The following is an 18,210-nucleotide window of genomic DNA, read 5'->3' on the forward strand; positions in this document are numbered from 1 at the left end:
TCATGCAATGGTGTCAACTTTACTCACGTCACTTCACTTCAGGGTCTGCAGATGCTTTTCCGTGGCTGTCTGGTGATGCTTCCCCACGAATGCGAGCACCCGCTCCTTCATCTCAGTGATGTTGCTGGGGACTGGTGGCCCCCCATCCGTTCGCCTCTGCACAGACCTCATCGTCGATAGCTACTTCTGTAAAAGATAACAGGACGACATGGCATGAGATCATTGTGTGATATCATTGCCAGGTACTGTCACAGAGACTGATACAACACATAAGCGACAGATGTAATCATGATTATTTGATAATTATCATTCTTTACCTAAAGACGTACACCGTGACCGCAGGCTTTGACTACAACATTCCCGGTAAAAGTGAAAGACCTCACATCTGCTGATAGTGACTCATGACTCTTAAAAATCAAATTATATAAATACATAAGTACATGTAAATAAATGTAATACTTACTCTTGCGGGTCCCACAAGATCGTTCCATCATTTGCGCCATTGGTTGCCCTCACGCACCTCATTGGTCGCCGACGAGACCACCTCTGCTATCTCGGTCCATATCTTCTGGTAAGCCTTGGGGGTGGGCTTCCCACGCCCACCCTGTGTCAAATCACCCCAGCGTAACTCGACCTCCTGCAGGACGTAGGCATTTGCCTCATCCGAGAACCTCCTCGCTCTTTTGCGTTCTCCAATGAGCTCCTCTCCCAGCTCACTGCTCTTGCCAGCATCAGTCTCCACAGCGTGCTGTGTCACCTCCTCCTCTCACTCCATTATAGGCCAAATTCGGGCAAATATGTGGCTGGTAACAGCTAATTTTTGTTTCCCTATTTGCTGTAAAACTCTAAGCTCTCCCTCCTTCCTCCCAAAGCAGCCACACCACACCCACACATGCCTTCAGTCCCTCTCAGCTCCCTCTCTCTCTGTCTCCTCTTCTGCGCATGTCATAATGACCCTTGACCTCCTGAATCGTGGGAATCGAGCATTGCCATACTGTTGCTAAGGATGGCGACACTTTACGGCAGTAGGTCAGAGGGATTTAACGCTACCGACCATTTCATATTGCTCGCGGTAATGCCCAATTTCAAAAATGGAGACTAGGTGCTTTGATAATGGGGAGAAGCAGACGATCTGAAAACCCACTTTTACCGCCCATGGCAGAAATAACGCCCATTTTTGGGCGACATGCACAAAAGTGTAAAATCTAGCCCTATATCTTATGTTATGTATAACCATGCAATTTATGTATAATGATTATTTTGTTATAATTACTTCTTTATTAAGGAGGGAGAAGTGTAATATATATAGCTCCACCTGTGAACTACTGTGACACTGCAGCCAGTGCTGTGTACAAATAAAAAGGGAACAGGTCACCTGACTAGAGTTCCAGAGTGTTTTGCCATCTTAAGGCTGTGTGTGTGTTTGTGAGTTGTACTGAAGATATAATAGAAATCATCAGCTCATTGTGCCAATATGATTTCAATAATAAGTATATTTTGCAAGGACATTTTTCAAATTTGTTGTCCAAGCTTCAAATATACAATCAAGTAAAGTTGCGTTACTTTTATTCTTGTTTCCAACGCAGCATTTTTTGGCACTGTCACACATGTGCTTGAGGAAAAATTTGCTGGTTTAACATGACCACTCAGTATTTACTGTTGAATTTTTACTGTGCTTCATACTATTAACACAACAAACTCTGAACTAATCCTTAGGAACAAATACAGTGTCATTTTTAGAAGTAAGTTCATATTTCTGAATGTTAAATGTTTGGAAGTATTATCATTAATCGTCTCCTTTTCCTTTGGGCTACAATTTCCATTCTATAATATGCATAATAATAGCACTCTAGAAAATGTAAATGCAAATCATTACTCAGGAGAAAGGATAGACAACATAAAATATTAACGAACAACATTCACAGGGTAAAATGAAACTTGTATCTGATTTGCATTTTATGATCAGCTACACACTGAATTATATTACAGCCTTTACAAAGTTGAAACCTGACCATTTTATAGATTATTGAAGATAAAATCTGCTCTAATTTGAATTAATTAGGATGATTGCACGATTAGTGCCATGGTATCATTTACATCCACCTGAGATGGCAGATACGACCTCGGTTCAACGTCTCATCCAATAGATGGCATATTCAACAGTGTAGCACTCCCTCAGTACTGAACTGAAGTGTCGACCTGGATTATGTGCTCAAGTTTCTGGAGTGGGACCTGTGCACACAACCTTCTGACTCAGAGACAAGAGTGCTACCACTGATCCACAACTGACACGGCCTAAATGGCACCCTCCAGGTTGCACCCTGCTCATAATTTGTGTGCCTGTTTTAGCATTGGCGAATAGGATGCCAGAGCCGTTGAAAAGGGCTCTTGGGTCCTTAAACAAATGCAGGACCCTATAGCCCGCCTCCGCCCTTGCCTTAGTTCATCCGCTGCTGAAACATAGAAACATAGAAACATAGAAAATAGGTGCAGGAGTAGGCCATTCAGACCTTCTAGCCTGCACCGCCATTCAATGAGTTCATGGCTGAACATGAAACTTCAGTACCCCATTCCTGCTTTCTCGCCATAACCCTTGATCCCCCGAGTAGTCAGGACTTCATCTAACTCCCTTTTGAATATATTTAGTGAATTGGCCTCAACAACTTTCTGTGGTCGAGAATTCCACAGGTTCACCACTCTCTGGGTGAAGAAGTTTCTCCTCATCTCGGTCCTAAATGGCTTACCCCTTATCCTCAGACTGTGACCCCTGGTTCTGGACTTCCCCAACATTGGGAACATTCTTCCTGCATCTAACCTGTCTAAACCCGTCAGAATTTTAAACGTTTCCATGAGGTCCCCTCTCATTCTTCTGAACTCCAGTGAATACAAGCCCAGTTGATCCAGTCTTTCTTGATAGGTCAGTCCCGCCATCCCGGGAATCAGTCTGGTGAATCTTCGCTGCACTCCCTCAATAGCAAGAATGTCCTTCCTCAAGTTAGGAGACCAAAACTGTACACAATACTCCAGGTGTGGCCTCACCAAGGCCCTGTACAACTGTAGCAACACCTCCCTGCCCCTGTATTCAAATCCCCTCGCTATGAAGGCCAACATGCCATTTGCTTTCTTAACCGCCTGCTGTACCTGCATGCTAACCTTCAATGACTGATGTACCATGACACCCAGGTCTCGTTGCACCTTCCCTTTTCCTAATCTGTCACCATTCAGATAATAGTCTGTCTCTCTGTTTTTACCACCAAAGTGGATAACCTCACATTTATCCACATTATACTTCATCTGCCATGCATTTGCCCACTCACCTAACCTATCCAAGTCACTCTGCAGCCTAATAGCATCCTCCTCGCAGCTCACACTGCCACCCAACTTAGTGTCATCCGCAAATTTGGAGATACTGCATTTAATCCCCTCGTCTAAATCATTAATGTACAATGTAAACAGCTGGGGCCCCAGCACAGAACCTTGCGACCAGTTCTCAATCCACGTCAGCACACTACCCCCAATCCCATGTGCTTTAACTTTGCACATTAATCTCTTGTGTGGGACCTTGTCGAAGCCCTCATCCATGCCTTTTTTACCTCTAAACTTGACTATTCCAATGCACACCTGGTTGGCCTCCCATATTCTACCCTACATAAAGTAGAGGTGATCCAAAACTCGGCAGCCCATGTCCTAACTCGCACCAAGTCCCGTTCATCCATCACCCCTGTGCTCACTGACTTACATTGGCTTCCGGTTAAGCAACGCCTCGATTTCAAAATTCTCATCCTTATTTTCAAATCGCTCCATGGCCTTGCCCCTTCCTATCTCTAATCTCCTCCAGCCCCACAACCCCCTGAGATGTCTGCGCTCCTCTAATTTAGCCATCTTGAGTATCCCTGATTATAATCGTTCAACCATTGGTGGCTATGCTTTCTATTGCCTAGGCCCAAAGCTCTGGAACTCCCTGCCTAAATTTCTCTGCCTCTATACCTCTCTATCCTCCATCACGACGCTCCTTAAAACATACCTCTCTGACCAAATTTTTGGTCACCTGTGCTCATTTTTACTGATGCGGCTCGGTGTCAAATTTTTATCTCATAATAATCATGTGAAGTGCCTTGGGATGTTAAAGGCGCTATATAAATACAAGTTATTGTTGTTGTAAACAGGTACCCGGCGATTTCAGGTGAGCACGCTGGACTAAAAGAAACCCCGATTCAAAATGGAGATGGGTACATTCTGTGTCATGTGCCAATTTTCAGTGCCTAAGTGCTCATTTTTTTAGATTAAAATAGGCATTCCCAATTGAAAGTCCCCCCTTCAATATGTTCCTCAAATACAAACTTGAATGGTGAACAGTGCATCCAGATTACACCATTGATTCATTGAGGTGAGCTTGACGGCCTTTGCTCATTCTTCTTTTCGTATGTTCATATGTCTTCATAAATACCATAATTAACATACCAAATACAGTTTCAAAAAGAAAAGCATAGCAGAACTGTTCGCATTAAATACTGCTTTCATATGGAGATAAATGTTTCCCCCGTGCAATATTAGAGAGTAATAGTAATTGCTGCCCATTGGGAAATATGCATGGCTGATTACAAACTTAGAAACATGTAAAATTAATGAAGACACAAAGAACTGAAGTTAGGAGAGCATAATATGTTGAAACTATTGCAGTCTTTAAACAAATGCAAGGGCCACAACTGACTTTCACATAATGCTGTGTAATTGAGAATGTAAGAACAGTACTGCTTCCATTATTATTTATAGATTCATTACTTACTTTTAGAACGACCAGGAGACCGTTAAAACGGTCAACTTCTTGACCAAGTACAGTGGTTAACGAATTCAAGCGTCCTTTCTTGTCTCTTACAAATAGGACTTCAGTTGCAACTTCAAGGTCAAGTTTTTCTGAAATAAATATTTTTTAAAAATGAGAATGTCCCTTCCACAAACTTTAGGGAGAATTTTGTACTTCGCTGCCTGGGCAGTAACCTGGCAGTCGCCTGCCCATTATAGATCCAGCGAATCAGCCCAATTTTCGTTCCATTGACAACTGTGGAATGAAAATCGAGCAGATTCTACAAAGGTTGGACGATTTGCTCTACCAGATTACCAGGCAGGCAGAGACGGTGAAAATGATCCCTTTTGTGTCCTTAACTTGTTAGGGAAATTCTAAATGAATGTGAAGATTTTTTGTGCACAGTATTTCTAGCCAAATTGTAAATGTGTCCTTTCACAACGTCTTTGTGATCTTCCTAGAAATTACAAACAAAGCTAATCTGCACAAACACGATGTCATTAAACACAGTAACCAGGGAAATGTTACTCCCTTTAAATTAAAAAGTAACTTACATTATTATTAATAATAACTTTTATTTATATAGCGCCTTTAACATAGTAAAATGTCCCAAGGTGCTTCACAACAGTGTTACAGACCAACAGATAAAGTTGACACTGAGCCAGAGAAGAAACTAAGGCATATTGACCAAAAGCTTGTTTAAAGAGGTAGGTTTTAAAGGAGCGTCTTAAAGGAGGAAAGAGAGGTAGAGAGGCATATAGGTTTAGGGAGGGAGTTCCAGAGCTTATGGTCCACACAGCTGAAGACAAAGCATTTTTCAATTATCTGTTCAATTAATTTGTTTACTGAAAGTATTGTATCCATGGGGATGATTTTGCGATCCCATTCTTCCAGCAGGGAAGCCTTACTCAAAGGACAGAGAAAAGAAAGAAAGACTTGCATTTATATAGTGCCTTTCACGACCACTCAAAGCGCTTTACAGCCAATGAAGAAGCACTTTTGAAGTGTTGTCACTGTTGTAATGTGGGAACCACGGTAGCTATTTTGCGCACAGTAAGCTCCCACAAACAGCAATGTGATAATGACCAGATAAACTTTTTTTGTTATGTTGATTGAGGGATAAATATTGACCAGTACAACGGGGATAACTCCCCTGCTCTTCTTCAAAATAGTGCCGTGGGATCTTTCATGTCTACCTGAGAGAGCAGACTGGACCTCGGTTTTACATCTCATCCAAAAAATGGCACCACTGACAGTGCAGCGCTCCCTCAGCACTGCAATGGAGTGTCAGCCTAGATTTATGTGCTCAAGTTCCTGGAGTGAGACTTGAACCCACAAGCTTCTGACTCAGAGGCGAGAGTGCTGCCCACTGAGCCACAGTTGACAGGGTACAACCCTAATGTTGGCCTCGTTTTTAAAACCCCCGCCTTATGGGTGGGAGAGGGTCGGCGGGGGGCGAGGGCGGTGGGGGGGGGGGGGGTGGTGTTGGGGCTGTTAAAATATCAGGATGAAATAATTTGAACCTCATTCCCACCCATTTACATTTTTACAAGCACAACTCAGGCCATCAACGAGGGTCCTGCAAAAGGCAGGCAGGGGCCTAATTGTCATTTAAAGGTTGCCGCCCAGTGACATCATTACCGACTCTGGGTTAAAATTGACCTTGATTCTTCAAGCTCTTCTCCATGAACACTAATGTGACTCCATGGATGAATAAAACTATATGGGAACAATTGAGGGTAAAGAAAGAGGCATACATTAAGTAGATAGACAGTAAGGGAGTGCATGATAAGGGAGAATACAAAAAGATTAGGAGAGAAGTCAAAAAACAATTAGGAAGGCAAAGAGGACTTAAGGCATTAAATTATCAAGGAACATAAAACAAAATAGTAAAATATTTTACAGGCATATCAATAAAAAAGGAAGGTTGGGATTGGAATAGGGCCATTAAGGGATAGACAGGAGAATATTACAGGTAGAAATATTAAATAATTATTTTGCTTCAGCTGTTGGTTGTTGTTGTTAATATGATCCTAAAATATTAGTGATAAGCTGGACTCCAACTGATAATGATTTGTGCTTCATTCAGGCTTATAAGATTCAAAATATAATGCTTGGCAGCCATCTACAACCTGATTATTATTTTTCTTTAGTCTTACATTTACTCAACAATTGGCAAGACATAAAATACCAAATCTATTTGATTATTGAGGGAGTGAAGATTATTGCAAGTCTTCTAAAATCAAGCAAGTAGAAATATAAATATCTGCATGAATAGTAATATGAATAACAAAATAGACCAAAGTACATATGGTTTGGACTGGTAGAATAGACAGTAGTTAAACAATCATAACATAGGTTATTTGATAGAAATTTGTAGTTTCATGTGAAGTATATATTGACTCAAGTGCCACTTTGAGTGATATCTTCAAGAGGAAATGGACCACAGAGAACAGATGAAGACATTTTGTTCTTTCTTGTGGGGGAAAAAAAGGTTCAAGTTCATTCCATGAATCAATGAATAATAATAGCTTAATAGTAAAGCTGCTACAGAGTCTTCTCTCAAATTCAAAAAGGCTGTGAAGCTCACCGCAAAAAAACAATAAAACAGCGATGGAACAATTACAGCTTTGAGGACAATTGGTTCGCACCGGAATGGGTAGGCCTGAGGCAGCGGCCCGCTTGTAGGTCCTGGTGGGCTGGAGAGGGGGATGATCGGGGAAGGGATCGGGGAATGGGTGAAATGATTAGAAGGGAGGGGAACGATCGGGAGAGGTTCACCTTGTGGACCAAAGAAAAGACAATACATTTTCTAATTATTTTAAATTACTGATATCGGAAACAATTAAAGCCTTTTTTTGTGTATGAGTATCTTCGTGCTTTGCTCTCTCACTTAACATAAGGTTAATTTACTAAATTAACTGCAACTGTACAGGGTATTGGTGAGGCCGCACCTGGAGTACTGCGTGCAGTTTTGGTCACCTTACTTAAGGAAGGATATACTAGCTTTGGAAGGGGTACAGAGACGATTCACTAGGCTGATTCCGGAGATGAGGGAGTTACCTTATGATGATAGATTGAGTAGACTGGGTCTTTACTCGTTGGAGTTCAGAAGGATGAGGGGTGATCTTATAGAAACATTCAAAATAATCAAAAGGATAGACAAGATAGAGGCAGAGAGGTTGTTTCCACTGGTTGGGGAGACTAGTACTAGGGGGCACAGCCTCAAAATACGGGGGAGTCAATTTAAAACCGAGTTGAGAAGGAATTTCTTCTCCCAGAGGGTTGTGAATCTGTGGAATTCTCTGCCCAAGGAAGCAGTTGAGGCTAGCTCATTGAATATATTCAAATCACAGATAGATAGATTTTTAACCAATAAGGGAATTAAGGGTTACGGGGAGCGGGCGGGTAAGTGGAGCTGAGTCCACGGCCAGATCAGCCATGATCTTGTTGGGTGGCGGAGCAGGCTCGAGGGGCTAGATGGCCTACTCCTGTTCCTAATTCTTATGTTCTTATGTTCTTAAAAGACTGGAGACAAACCAACTGCAGAAACAGTTAGGGGCCAATCCAATCCAAAAGGGGACCACCAAAACTGACATTTTTTAAAAATTGTTTTTTTTATTTCATTCTTGGTATGTGCCCATTGCTAGTTGTTCTTGTGAAGGGGGTGGTGGACCTTCTGTTTGAATTGCTGCAGTCTGTGTGGTGAACCAGTCTTTTTGATGTAAATGCTGGTGCAATGCTGTTAGGTAGCGAGTTCCAGGATTTTGACCCAGCAACAATGAAGGAACAATGTTATATGTCCAAATCAGGAATGTTGTGTGACTTGGAGCTGCACCCATCCAGGGAAGTGTAAAGTATTCCACCACAATCCTGACCTGTGTCTTGTAGGTGGTAGAAAGACTTTGGGGAATCAGAAGGTGAGCCACTCGCTGCAGAATATCCAGCCTCTGACTTGTTCCAGTAGCCAGGGCATTTGTGTGGCTGGTCCAGTTAATTTTCTGGTCAATGGTAACCCCCAGGATGTTCATGATGGGGGATTTGGTGAGGGTAATGCCATTGAATGTCAAGGGAAGATGGTTAGGTTCTCTTTAGTTGGAGATAGTCATTGCCTAGCACTTACATGGCACATAAGTTACTTGCCACTTATTAGCTCAAACCTGGATGTTGTCCAGGTCTTTCTGCACGCAGGTATGGATTGCTTCATTATCTGAGAAATTGTGAATGGAGCTGAACACTGCAATCACCAGCGAAAGGCCGCACTTCTGACAGTGATGGAAAGAAAGTTATTGATGAAGGAGCTGAAGATAGATGGAACAAGGATGCGACTCTAATGAACTCCTGCAGTGATTTCCTGGGGCTGAGATGATTGGCCTCCAACAACCACAACTATTTGCCGTTGTGCTAGGTATGAACTCCAGCCAGTGGAGAGTTTTCCCCCTGATCTTCATTGACTTAGTTTTACAAGGGCTCCTTGGTGCCACACACAGTCAAATGCAATCTTGATATCAAGAGCAGTCATTCTCACCTCACCTTTGCAATTCAGTTCTTGTGTCCATGTTTAAACCAAGACTGTAATGAGGTCTAGAGCGGCGAGGTTCTGACAGAACCCAAACTGAACATTGGTGAGCAGGTTATTGGTGAGCCAGTGCTGCTTAATAGGAGTCATCAACCAACATTCCTTTTAAGCTGCATGGCCATGCTGCGCTCTGCAGGTCTTGCGCAGCTGGTGAGCCAGCTTTTAATAGAAAAAACATGCAAGCGCAGAATTTGAAATTATGAATGAGAAAAAAATGAGAGGAAACCCCGTCGTCAACAGTGCTATCATTTTGCTGATGACTGGGAGTAGGCTGATGGGGTGGTAATAGGCCGGGTTGGATTTGTCCTGCTTTTTGTGGACAGGTCATACCTGGGCAATTGTTCACATTGTTGGGTAGAAGACAATGCTGTTGCTGTACTAGAACAGTTTTGCTATAGGTTAAGATTAACTTAAAGCGTAACGTATCCTTTATCCCATTTGGCAAAGTTAAAGGTGAATATAGAGGAGCATTAATGATCACAAGTAATTGGTGCAGGCAAACAAAAGCTAGAGGCGGGAATCACTCTGGCTGAAATACTTCCAGCTAATAAAGGAAAGCAATCAAGGCAAAGCACCAGAACAGGTATCCTTGTGAATTCTATCAGAAGTGTAAAGATTTATTTGCTCTATTGATCTAAATCACTACTTCCACATTTGGTAAACGATGATCCGCCCACGAAAGCCATGTGATGCTGTCATCATTCTCATTCACAATAAGCAAAAGAATCTCTGCAGAGCCAGTCATCACTTGATCTTTGGTGCATTGGAAAATCCGATGTGACACTAATTACATGATGATCAACATTTTTTCCTAAAAACGTATGTTCTCGGGGTATGTACACTACTACAAAACACTAATTTCAAACCATCTATTTGCAGGATGGACGGTGCTGTAATCAAAGGTTATCCAGCAGATGGAGAAGGAATATTTAAAGACATTAAATATTACTGTAAACAAGGGAAGAGTAAATATTGTAACATTGTAGTGACATCGCATGCAATATTAATCTGAGGGCATACATGACCAAAGACAGGAAAGATCATGGCACAGCAGGAGGTAAGACAGGTTGGTAAGGGGTACTAATGTTAGGGGTTTTTTTGCGTCATTGGCGGCGTAACCTGATGTCTGCGCCAGTTTTTCACAATTATACAAGCTTGGCCAACTTACATTTTTCCTAGGGCAGCATATGTGACCTCTCCCAAAAAACCTTCTGGGTACTTAAGAAAAACCAGCGCACATCAAAAAAATCAGCGCAGAAAGACACCATTGTTTTTAGGTGGTTTTGGAGGGAGTCAAAAACACACTAATAAACATCATCAAGCTTACATTTTTCCAAATGAAAACGCAGAAAATGGAAGTTTCATGTAATTCTTTAATTTTTGATTTTTTTTAAGAAAGTGCCACGCCACCACCGAATGTCACCAAACCGGGCGCGAGGGTTGCAGCGTCGGCTGGCAGAATCGGTCCCTCGCTCGGACACAGGGGCTCGGCTTGAAAAGAAGCCTGGGGGGGGTTGGGGTGTGTGGAGGCCAAGCTGGGGGAATGAGAACTCTTACACTATGCATCAAAAGAAGCCCGGGGGGGCTGCGGCCAGGGGGGGGGGGGGGGGGGGGGAGGGCGGGAGGGGGTGTGGAAGCTGAACTGAAGGCATGAGAAGCCTTGCATTATTCAGCAAGCAGCATCAAATGAAGCCCGGGGGCTGGGGGGAGGGGGGGGGGGGAAGAGGGGGAGCCGAACCGAAGGCATGAGAAGCCTTACACGATGGAGAAAGCAGCAAGCAGCATCAAATGAAGCCCGGGAGGGGGACTTTCCCGATGTGTAAGCAAGTCCATTGCACATGCTCAGACCTGGTTGTGGTCTAGACGAGGGCGTCGACCTTGGGAAGACAAAGAAGCTTGTCCTGCCTGCCGTTTTTAGCTTCTTGCAAAGGTACAATTTAATTGTGGGGTAATACTGACAATGCCATGCCTCGTGCAAGCCTTCTGCATGATGGTCCTGTGGAGGAAAGAATTGATTCAATGTCATCACATGAGGAACCTCAGAACACGTAGGATGATGGGTAAGAGGCCTTAGCCACGTCGGGTATATTGGGACAGGCGTTCTTACCTGCACCGGAGTGCTGCAGACTGTGTCAGAAGGCTGCGTTTCCGCAAAGAAGTTGTAACTGAAATCTGTGAGTTAGTAAAAGCAGATCTGCAACCTAGAAGTGTCAGGAGAACTGCTTTGTCAGTTGAAGTGAAGGTTACAGCTCCAATTTCATTCTATGCATCTGGATCGTTCCAGGCCACAACTGGGGATGTGTGCGTCATTTCTCAACATGCAATACATATCTGTATTCGGCAGGTGACTGCTGCACTACATGTCTGGAGGAATGACTACATAAAGTTCCCCTTGACCGCCCAGGCAATGCGTGAAAGGGTTGTGGGCTTCTCCAGGATTTCTGGCTTCCCAAAGGTACAGGACTGCATTGATTGTACCCACATCGCCTTGCAAACACCTTTGGAGGATTCAGAGATGTACAGGAACAGAAAAGGCTTCCATTCTGTTAATGTGCAACTCGTGTGTGACGACATGCATCGCATCATGTCAGCTGATGCAATGTACCCTGGGAGCACCCATGATGCGTTCATCCAATGCGAGAGCACTATATCTGCTGAGCTGGCTACTGGGAGACAAAGTGGCCTCGCCACCTGGCTCATGACGCCCCTGCGTGTAACCCAGACGGAAGCTGACCGGGAATATATTGCGACGCGCAGCATAATAGAAGGGACCATTGGCAACTTGAAACAGTGTTTACGATGCCTGGACCATTCTGGAGGCTACCTGCAATACTCCCGAGATTGTCGGTCAGTTCACTGTTGTGTGCTGCATGCTGCATAACTTAGCCATCATGAGGCAGCAGCAGCTGTAGTAGAAGACACACCTGAAGTGAGAGTGGCTGATGATGATGAGGAAGCTGCAGATGGCGAGGAGGAGGAGCAGGATGAGGACGAGGAAGCCATGCAACTACCTGAACCTGGAGCATGACAGCGGAGGAGAGCAGGCAGTCGTGCCCCATTAACAATTACTCGAGCCTTGTGCCAACAGCTCATCTGTGAATGCTTTTCTGCCTGAAGGCTTAGCGGCAACTATTCCAAACCGACCATGTTTACTGTTTCGACCTGTTCCGTAATGTTGTGTTGTGTTAATGGAACAAATAATGGAAATTATTCTTCTTTACTTCAAAATGTTGTGCTAATAATGGAACAAATAATGGAACTGATTCAGTTATAATTTACAGTATATTTTATTCAAAAGTTTAACATTTCTTTGTACTTAATTTAACTTTAATAAAAAATATTCTTGTATCAAACTTTAAAGTTTTCAGTTAAGATGATTTAAAAACTTGATCACTTACAAACTTTTAAACTTGTAAATTTACGTAACTTACAAAAAACTTTTCATTTGAGACAGTTACAACAGTAACAGTAATAACAACAACAGTAAAGAAAGGCTGCACCCATCTTTCCTCCACCTTATTCTAAGACCGCCCGCTGCGAGTGGTCTTGTTGACTCCACCCCTGCCCGCAGGCGGTGGTGCAGCGTTTATCGGGTTGGTACCAAGCTTATTCTTTCGAACATCTCGGGTAATTGTGGGGGGGGGGGGGCAGCCGGTAATGTGGAAGGCCCGGCTTGGGCCTCTTCAGAGACTGGTCTGGGGATTGAAGTGGGAGTGGCAATTGATTCTGTCAATGGGCGCGGCATCTGGCCGTGTTCCCTTATTGCAGCAGCTAACTCCAACATACCCTCCCTCATGTGCCCTGACAGAGTGTCAACTACCTGCAACATTCCCTCCCTAATGTTCGCTGACAGCGCATCAGCTACCTGCGACATTCCCTCCCTCATGTTCCCGGACAGTGTTCACATTTCTCACGAGAGTGACACTTCTCCCGACAGTCCTGCTATCTCATCACCCACCCCCCACTAATGGTGTCCAGGAGTGATCGTGTAAGGTCAATGCTCTCTGCACTTATTGCCATCATCTGAACCACATCAGTTAGATCCTGCACCTCAGGAGAGCGCTGTCGAGCTCTCCCTCACCTCCTCACCCTGGGTGTGGCTCGTTGCAACTCACTGGGACCCGCAGCCTCAGACGGTGGGGCCCTGGGTGTGCCTTGCTGCATCCCATTGGGACATGCAGTCTCGGATGGTGGGGCCCTGGATATGCCTCGTTGCATCCCACTGGGACCTGCAGCCTCGGACGGTGGAGCTCTGGGTGTGCCTGGCTGCACCCCACTGGGACCCGCAGCCTCGGATGGTGAGGCCTTGGTTGTGCCTCACTGTACCCCACTGGAATCCCCATCATTGGACGGTGGGAAACCATGGAATGTTTCAGCAACACTCGTACCACTCAGGAAAGGGGCTGGCACCTCAATGGGCACCTCCGCCAGTGAATAGAACAGTAGGCGCTTCATTCATCACCTCCCCCTCCCACCACCCCCATGTTCTTCGTCTGGAAGGTGGGATTGGAAGATGTTCTCTTCAGGTTCGTCCGGGTCTGAATCTTCTTCTGCATCGTCAGGGTTGGCCTCAACTTCTGCAAAATATAACAGAACAGACAAATGGCTGGCAGCAGAGAAGGGGTCAGGATGTGTGGCATGAGTAGGCTCACGCAGCGCAGGCAGCAGGCTGATTTGAAGGACCACGATGAATGATAGCACACTGCATCAACTGAAGCGTAGCTGAGGGAGACATCCCCATGAACCGAAGCATGGCTAGCCCGCGCAGTACTTAACATTCAGGAAAGCCAGATTGTGGAATTTGCAGGACTTACCCTCTCTCTCAAGTGTGGGCCCAGCTTGTGCAGTGGTGGTTGCTTTTCTCCAGGTAGGACCCATCAAAGCAGCGACCCTGTCTTCCGAGGGTGTCAGTTGGTGCAGATTTGCCGGGCCTCTTCCTGTTCGAATTCATTCCCATTTGTTGTGGGCCACCTTCCTCTGCAAAGAGGAAAATATAATTTTTTTTAAAGAGAGGGTGTCTTTCTGCTGGGTGGGACATATACTGCTGGTCACATTTACAATTGCAATTCTATTGAATAAATGAAAATATTACTTGCACTAACTACTTGACCAAGGTCCTGCCACTTCTTTTTGCACTGGCCTCCAGAGCTCGGGTGGTCACCATTGCACAGTAATCTTCTGCAAGTTGGTTGAAGTGTTTCTTCATTTCTTTTGGTGAAACTTTTATGTGACCTCTGCTGGTATCCAGCTCATGCCATCTGGCCTCAATCACAGTAACCAGTGCCTCCACTTCATCCTGTAAGAAATTCTTGGTCCTTGAGCCGTGTTGCATCTTGTATTGCAGCTCCGATTTTTCCAATGAAAATTGAAGTTCTCATACACAATTGGCTCTTTAAAAATGGTCGAATGCAGACCGGGAGCTGTACTGGGCATGCGCGCCCATAGCAATCACGTCAAAAACGTCCTTTTTTCCCCGCGCATGCGCAGAAGGGGGGGCCATCGTTTTTTCGGTACAGACATTAGGCTCCATCCCCCGAAGCTACAGGACAGGCTGCAAGGCGCCAATTTCAAAAAATAGAACGGGGAAACTTGCTAATTATTTTTTGGAGTAGTTGGGGCCAAAAAAAACCAGGTGTAACTCTGGCAATACGCCAAAAAACGGCATTGGGGAAAATTGAGCCCATGGTTCTAGAGAATAAAGAAGTGCTGAGTTGGAAAATCTGTAATGCCAAATTCATTTCTGAAAATAGAGTGGTAATATTTTAACATGTATTGCCATTAAATTACATTTTAGGATTGAGTTTAGTATGTCCTTGGGTGAACTTCAATAAAAACACAGAAACACTTTATATGTCAGTATGATAGCCAACTGTACTGTCTGCTTGAAGCAAATAATAAAAATAATATATTTGGTAACAATTTTCTGTTATAAGAAAATATAAACTATATTCATCTTCAAATTGAAATGGAGTTGGGCAAAGAACAGGTTACCTTTTCCTGATTAGCATGTGCTTAACCTTGAGGTACAGATGGTCTGATGTACAAACTGAAAATCTGCAATGATGGAAGCAATTTTCAACTGCTCAACTGCCGTCTGCCAGTTTCTCACCTGAAAAACAGGTAGCCGGTAATGGAAAATCAAGTGGGTCGGTGGGGAGAGTGGTGCAGGGGGCAACCAATGCCCACCTAATGCAATCTTTAGGCAGGCCTATGAATGAGCACACACCATGCCCACCCAACACAGTCTGCTTGCATATAAAAATTAGGGTCCTACGCAGGTTGTAGGACCCCGTTGACAATTTTCAGGTACAAACGGGCATGTCGAGTGTTGCTGTGCACTTTGTTTCAGGTATTGAGTGGCATAACTAGTGGTCCTTACAGAGATGATCCAGAAAAGTCCTGGAAGTTTTATGGGGGGAATTTTTGTTGGATCAGGTGGAGCAGGAATGACCCTACAAAACTATTGGAGCCAACTGCTAGTCTCTGGGTGGGGCCCCTCCTCAGTGCGTCTTCCCTCCCCACCCCCTTCCACTTTAATTCTCAGTTCTAGCACAAAATATCCACCAGATTTCCCGCCCCTTCCCCGGCGTAGCGAGGTGCCTGCTAACGCTCACTGAGCAATCTGCATCTCACCCGAATTATGCTAATGAGGCCGAATATGAAAATAGTTCGGGTCTCCCAACATTGGCTTTGAGCAGGCGTTGGTACTCTGCCAACTTCCTGTCCCATTTTGGGCGGCAGTTAAAACATTTCCCTCAAAGTGTACACTTCTAATACAAGAGGGCAGGCATGCAGAGGAAATACTTATTCAGTTAAAGACATAAGAAAGCTTGTAATCTTAAATGCACACAGAAAAAGTTAACAATTTGCATTTATATAGCGCCTTTAGCATAGCAAAATATCCCAAGGTGCTTCACAGGAGCGTTATCAAACAAAATTTGACATCGAGCCACATAAGGATATATAAGGGCAGATTTGGTCAAAGAGGTAGGTTTTAAGGAGCGTCTTAAAGTTGAAAAGAGAAGTAGAGAGGTGGAGAGGTTTAGGGAGGGAATTCCAGGGCTTAGAGCCTGGGCAGCTGACTGCCAATGGTGGAATGATTAAAATCAGGGATGTGCAAGAACATCAGAATTGGAGGAGCACAGATATTTTGGAGGGTTGTAGGGATGGAGGAGGTTAGAGAGATAGGAAGGGGTGAGGCCATGGAGGGATTTGAGAACAAGGATGCGAATTTTAAAATCGAGATGGTACTTAACTGGGGCCAATTTAGGTCAGCGAGCACAGAGGTGATGGGTGAATGGGACTTGGTATGAGTTAGGACATGGGCAGCCGAGTTTTAGATCACCTCTAGTTTACATAGGGTAAGAAGGCCAGCTAGGAGTGTGTTGGAATAGTTAAGTCTAGAGGTAACAAAGGTATGGATGAGGGTTTCAGCAGTGGATGAGCTGAGGTAAGGGCAGAATCGGGCGATGTTTCGGAGGTGGAAATAGGCAGTTTTAGTGATGGCACGGATATAAGATCGGAAGTTCATCTCAGGATCAGGTACGACACTAAGGTTGCAAACAGTCTGGTTCAATATCAGATAGTTGCCAGGGAGAGGGATGGAGTCGTGGCTAGGGAATAGAGTTTGTAGTGGGGACCGAAGACAATTGGCCCGAACTTGGTGGAAGCTAAGTTCTGCCCAAGTGCCGCCCCAAGGATCACCTGACAGTACTTTGGGCAGGAGTTTCGATAAAAGTCCTTGAAAGACCGCCTGGCGGCAAAAAAGTGACTTACGCCGTGAGTCTGGGCGGCAGTGGGCAGGGGCTCCCAATCTCGGCGGCAAATTCAATCCTCGCCAAAGTGCTGCTGAGGATTGAGTTGGGCCCAGGGAGGGGGGGGGGAGCACATAAAAATAAAAATGTACACAAAGAAAAAAATACTGGAAGACCTACATGGGACCCCATCCACTTAAATCGCTGAAAAAAAATTAAATAAATAAGTTCACTAACCTTTTTTTGCAGGTCTTCGCACTTACCGTTGGGGTCAGACCTTTCTCCGGGCAGCAGTCCTTCCCCCGGCTGCCGCCAACTCCCGTCCAGAGGACTCTGCCAACTCGGTGGGCGGGAGGCCACTTACGCGCCTTGTGCGTTAGCGGCCGTCAGCGGGCGGTTCCCAGTGCTCCTCCCATCCCACTGGTGGAAGGCCTAGTGGAAACTAGCATCAAGGGGAGACTGCCGAAAAAGGCCACCAAGTTCAGGCCCAATGCCTTCGGTCTTTCAAATATTTAGTTGGAGGAAATTTCTGCTCATCCAGTACGGACAAGCAGTCAGACAATTTAGTGGAGGGGTTGACAGAGGTGGTGGTGGTGAGGTAGAATTTGATGTCGTCAGCATACATGTGGAAACTGACACTGTGCTTTTGGATGATTTCGCTGAATGGCAACATGCAGATGATAAATACGAGGGGGCCAAGGGTAGATCCTTGGGGAACACCAGAGGTAACCTTGCGCGTTTACATATGATTTAAATAATGCAAACCGATTGCCAGAGATATATTTTGCTCGTATGGATTTCATAGATGAGCGATCAATGATAATGTAGAACAAACATTAGATACCAGCAGTGAATTTTAGACGCAATACATACTTTTAATTCGATGAAAAAATATTGATTCAAGATTTATCTTTCAAATAGAAATGATTGACATTACACTTGAAATCAGTGTATACATTAAGCCACAGATACTCTTTCAAGCTATAAATTCTGAGTATACAATTAGGGCTAGAAATTATATAATTAGTGTTATGACCAGTTTTTGAGCGATAATCACGACTTTTGATTTTTTT

At 44.5% G+C, this 18,210-nt stretch overlaps 1 protein-coding gene across 2 annotated transcripts in view; it reads right to left on the reverse strand.

The window, feature by feature from the left end:
* The window catches only part of dnah6 (dynein, axonemal, heavy chain 6), a 669,683-nt gene that overhangs the window by 108,266 nt on the left and 543,207 nt on the right, over positions 1 to 18,210 (reverse strand). For both annotated transcript variants that reach the window (XM_070888374.1, XM_070888373.1), the window contains one exon: positions 4,787 to 4,914. In XM_070888374.1, the coding sequence (XP_070744475.1) occupies positions 4,787 to 4,914 (128 nt within the window). The remainder of the gene's footprint in view (positions 1 to 4,786; positions 4,915 to 18,210) is intronic.

The sequence above is a fragment of the Pristiophorus japonicus genome, chromosome 1, assembly GCF_044704955.1.
Source record: "Pristiophorus japonicus isolate sPriJap1 chromosome 1, sPriJap1.hap1, whole genome shotgun sequence".
In the NCBI taxonomy this organism is placed as follows: domain Eukaryota; kingdom Metazoa; phylum Chordata; class Chondrichthyes; family Pristiophoridae; genus Pristiophorus; species Pristiophorus japonicus.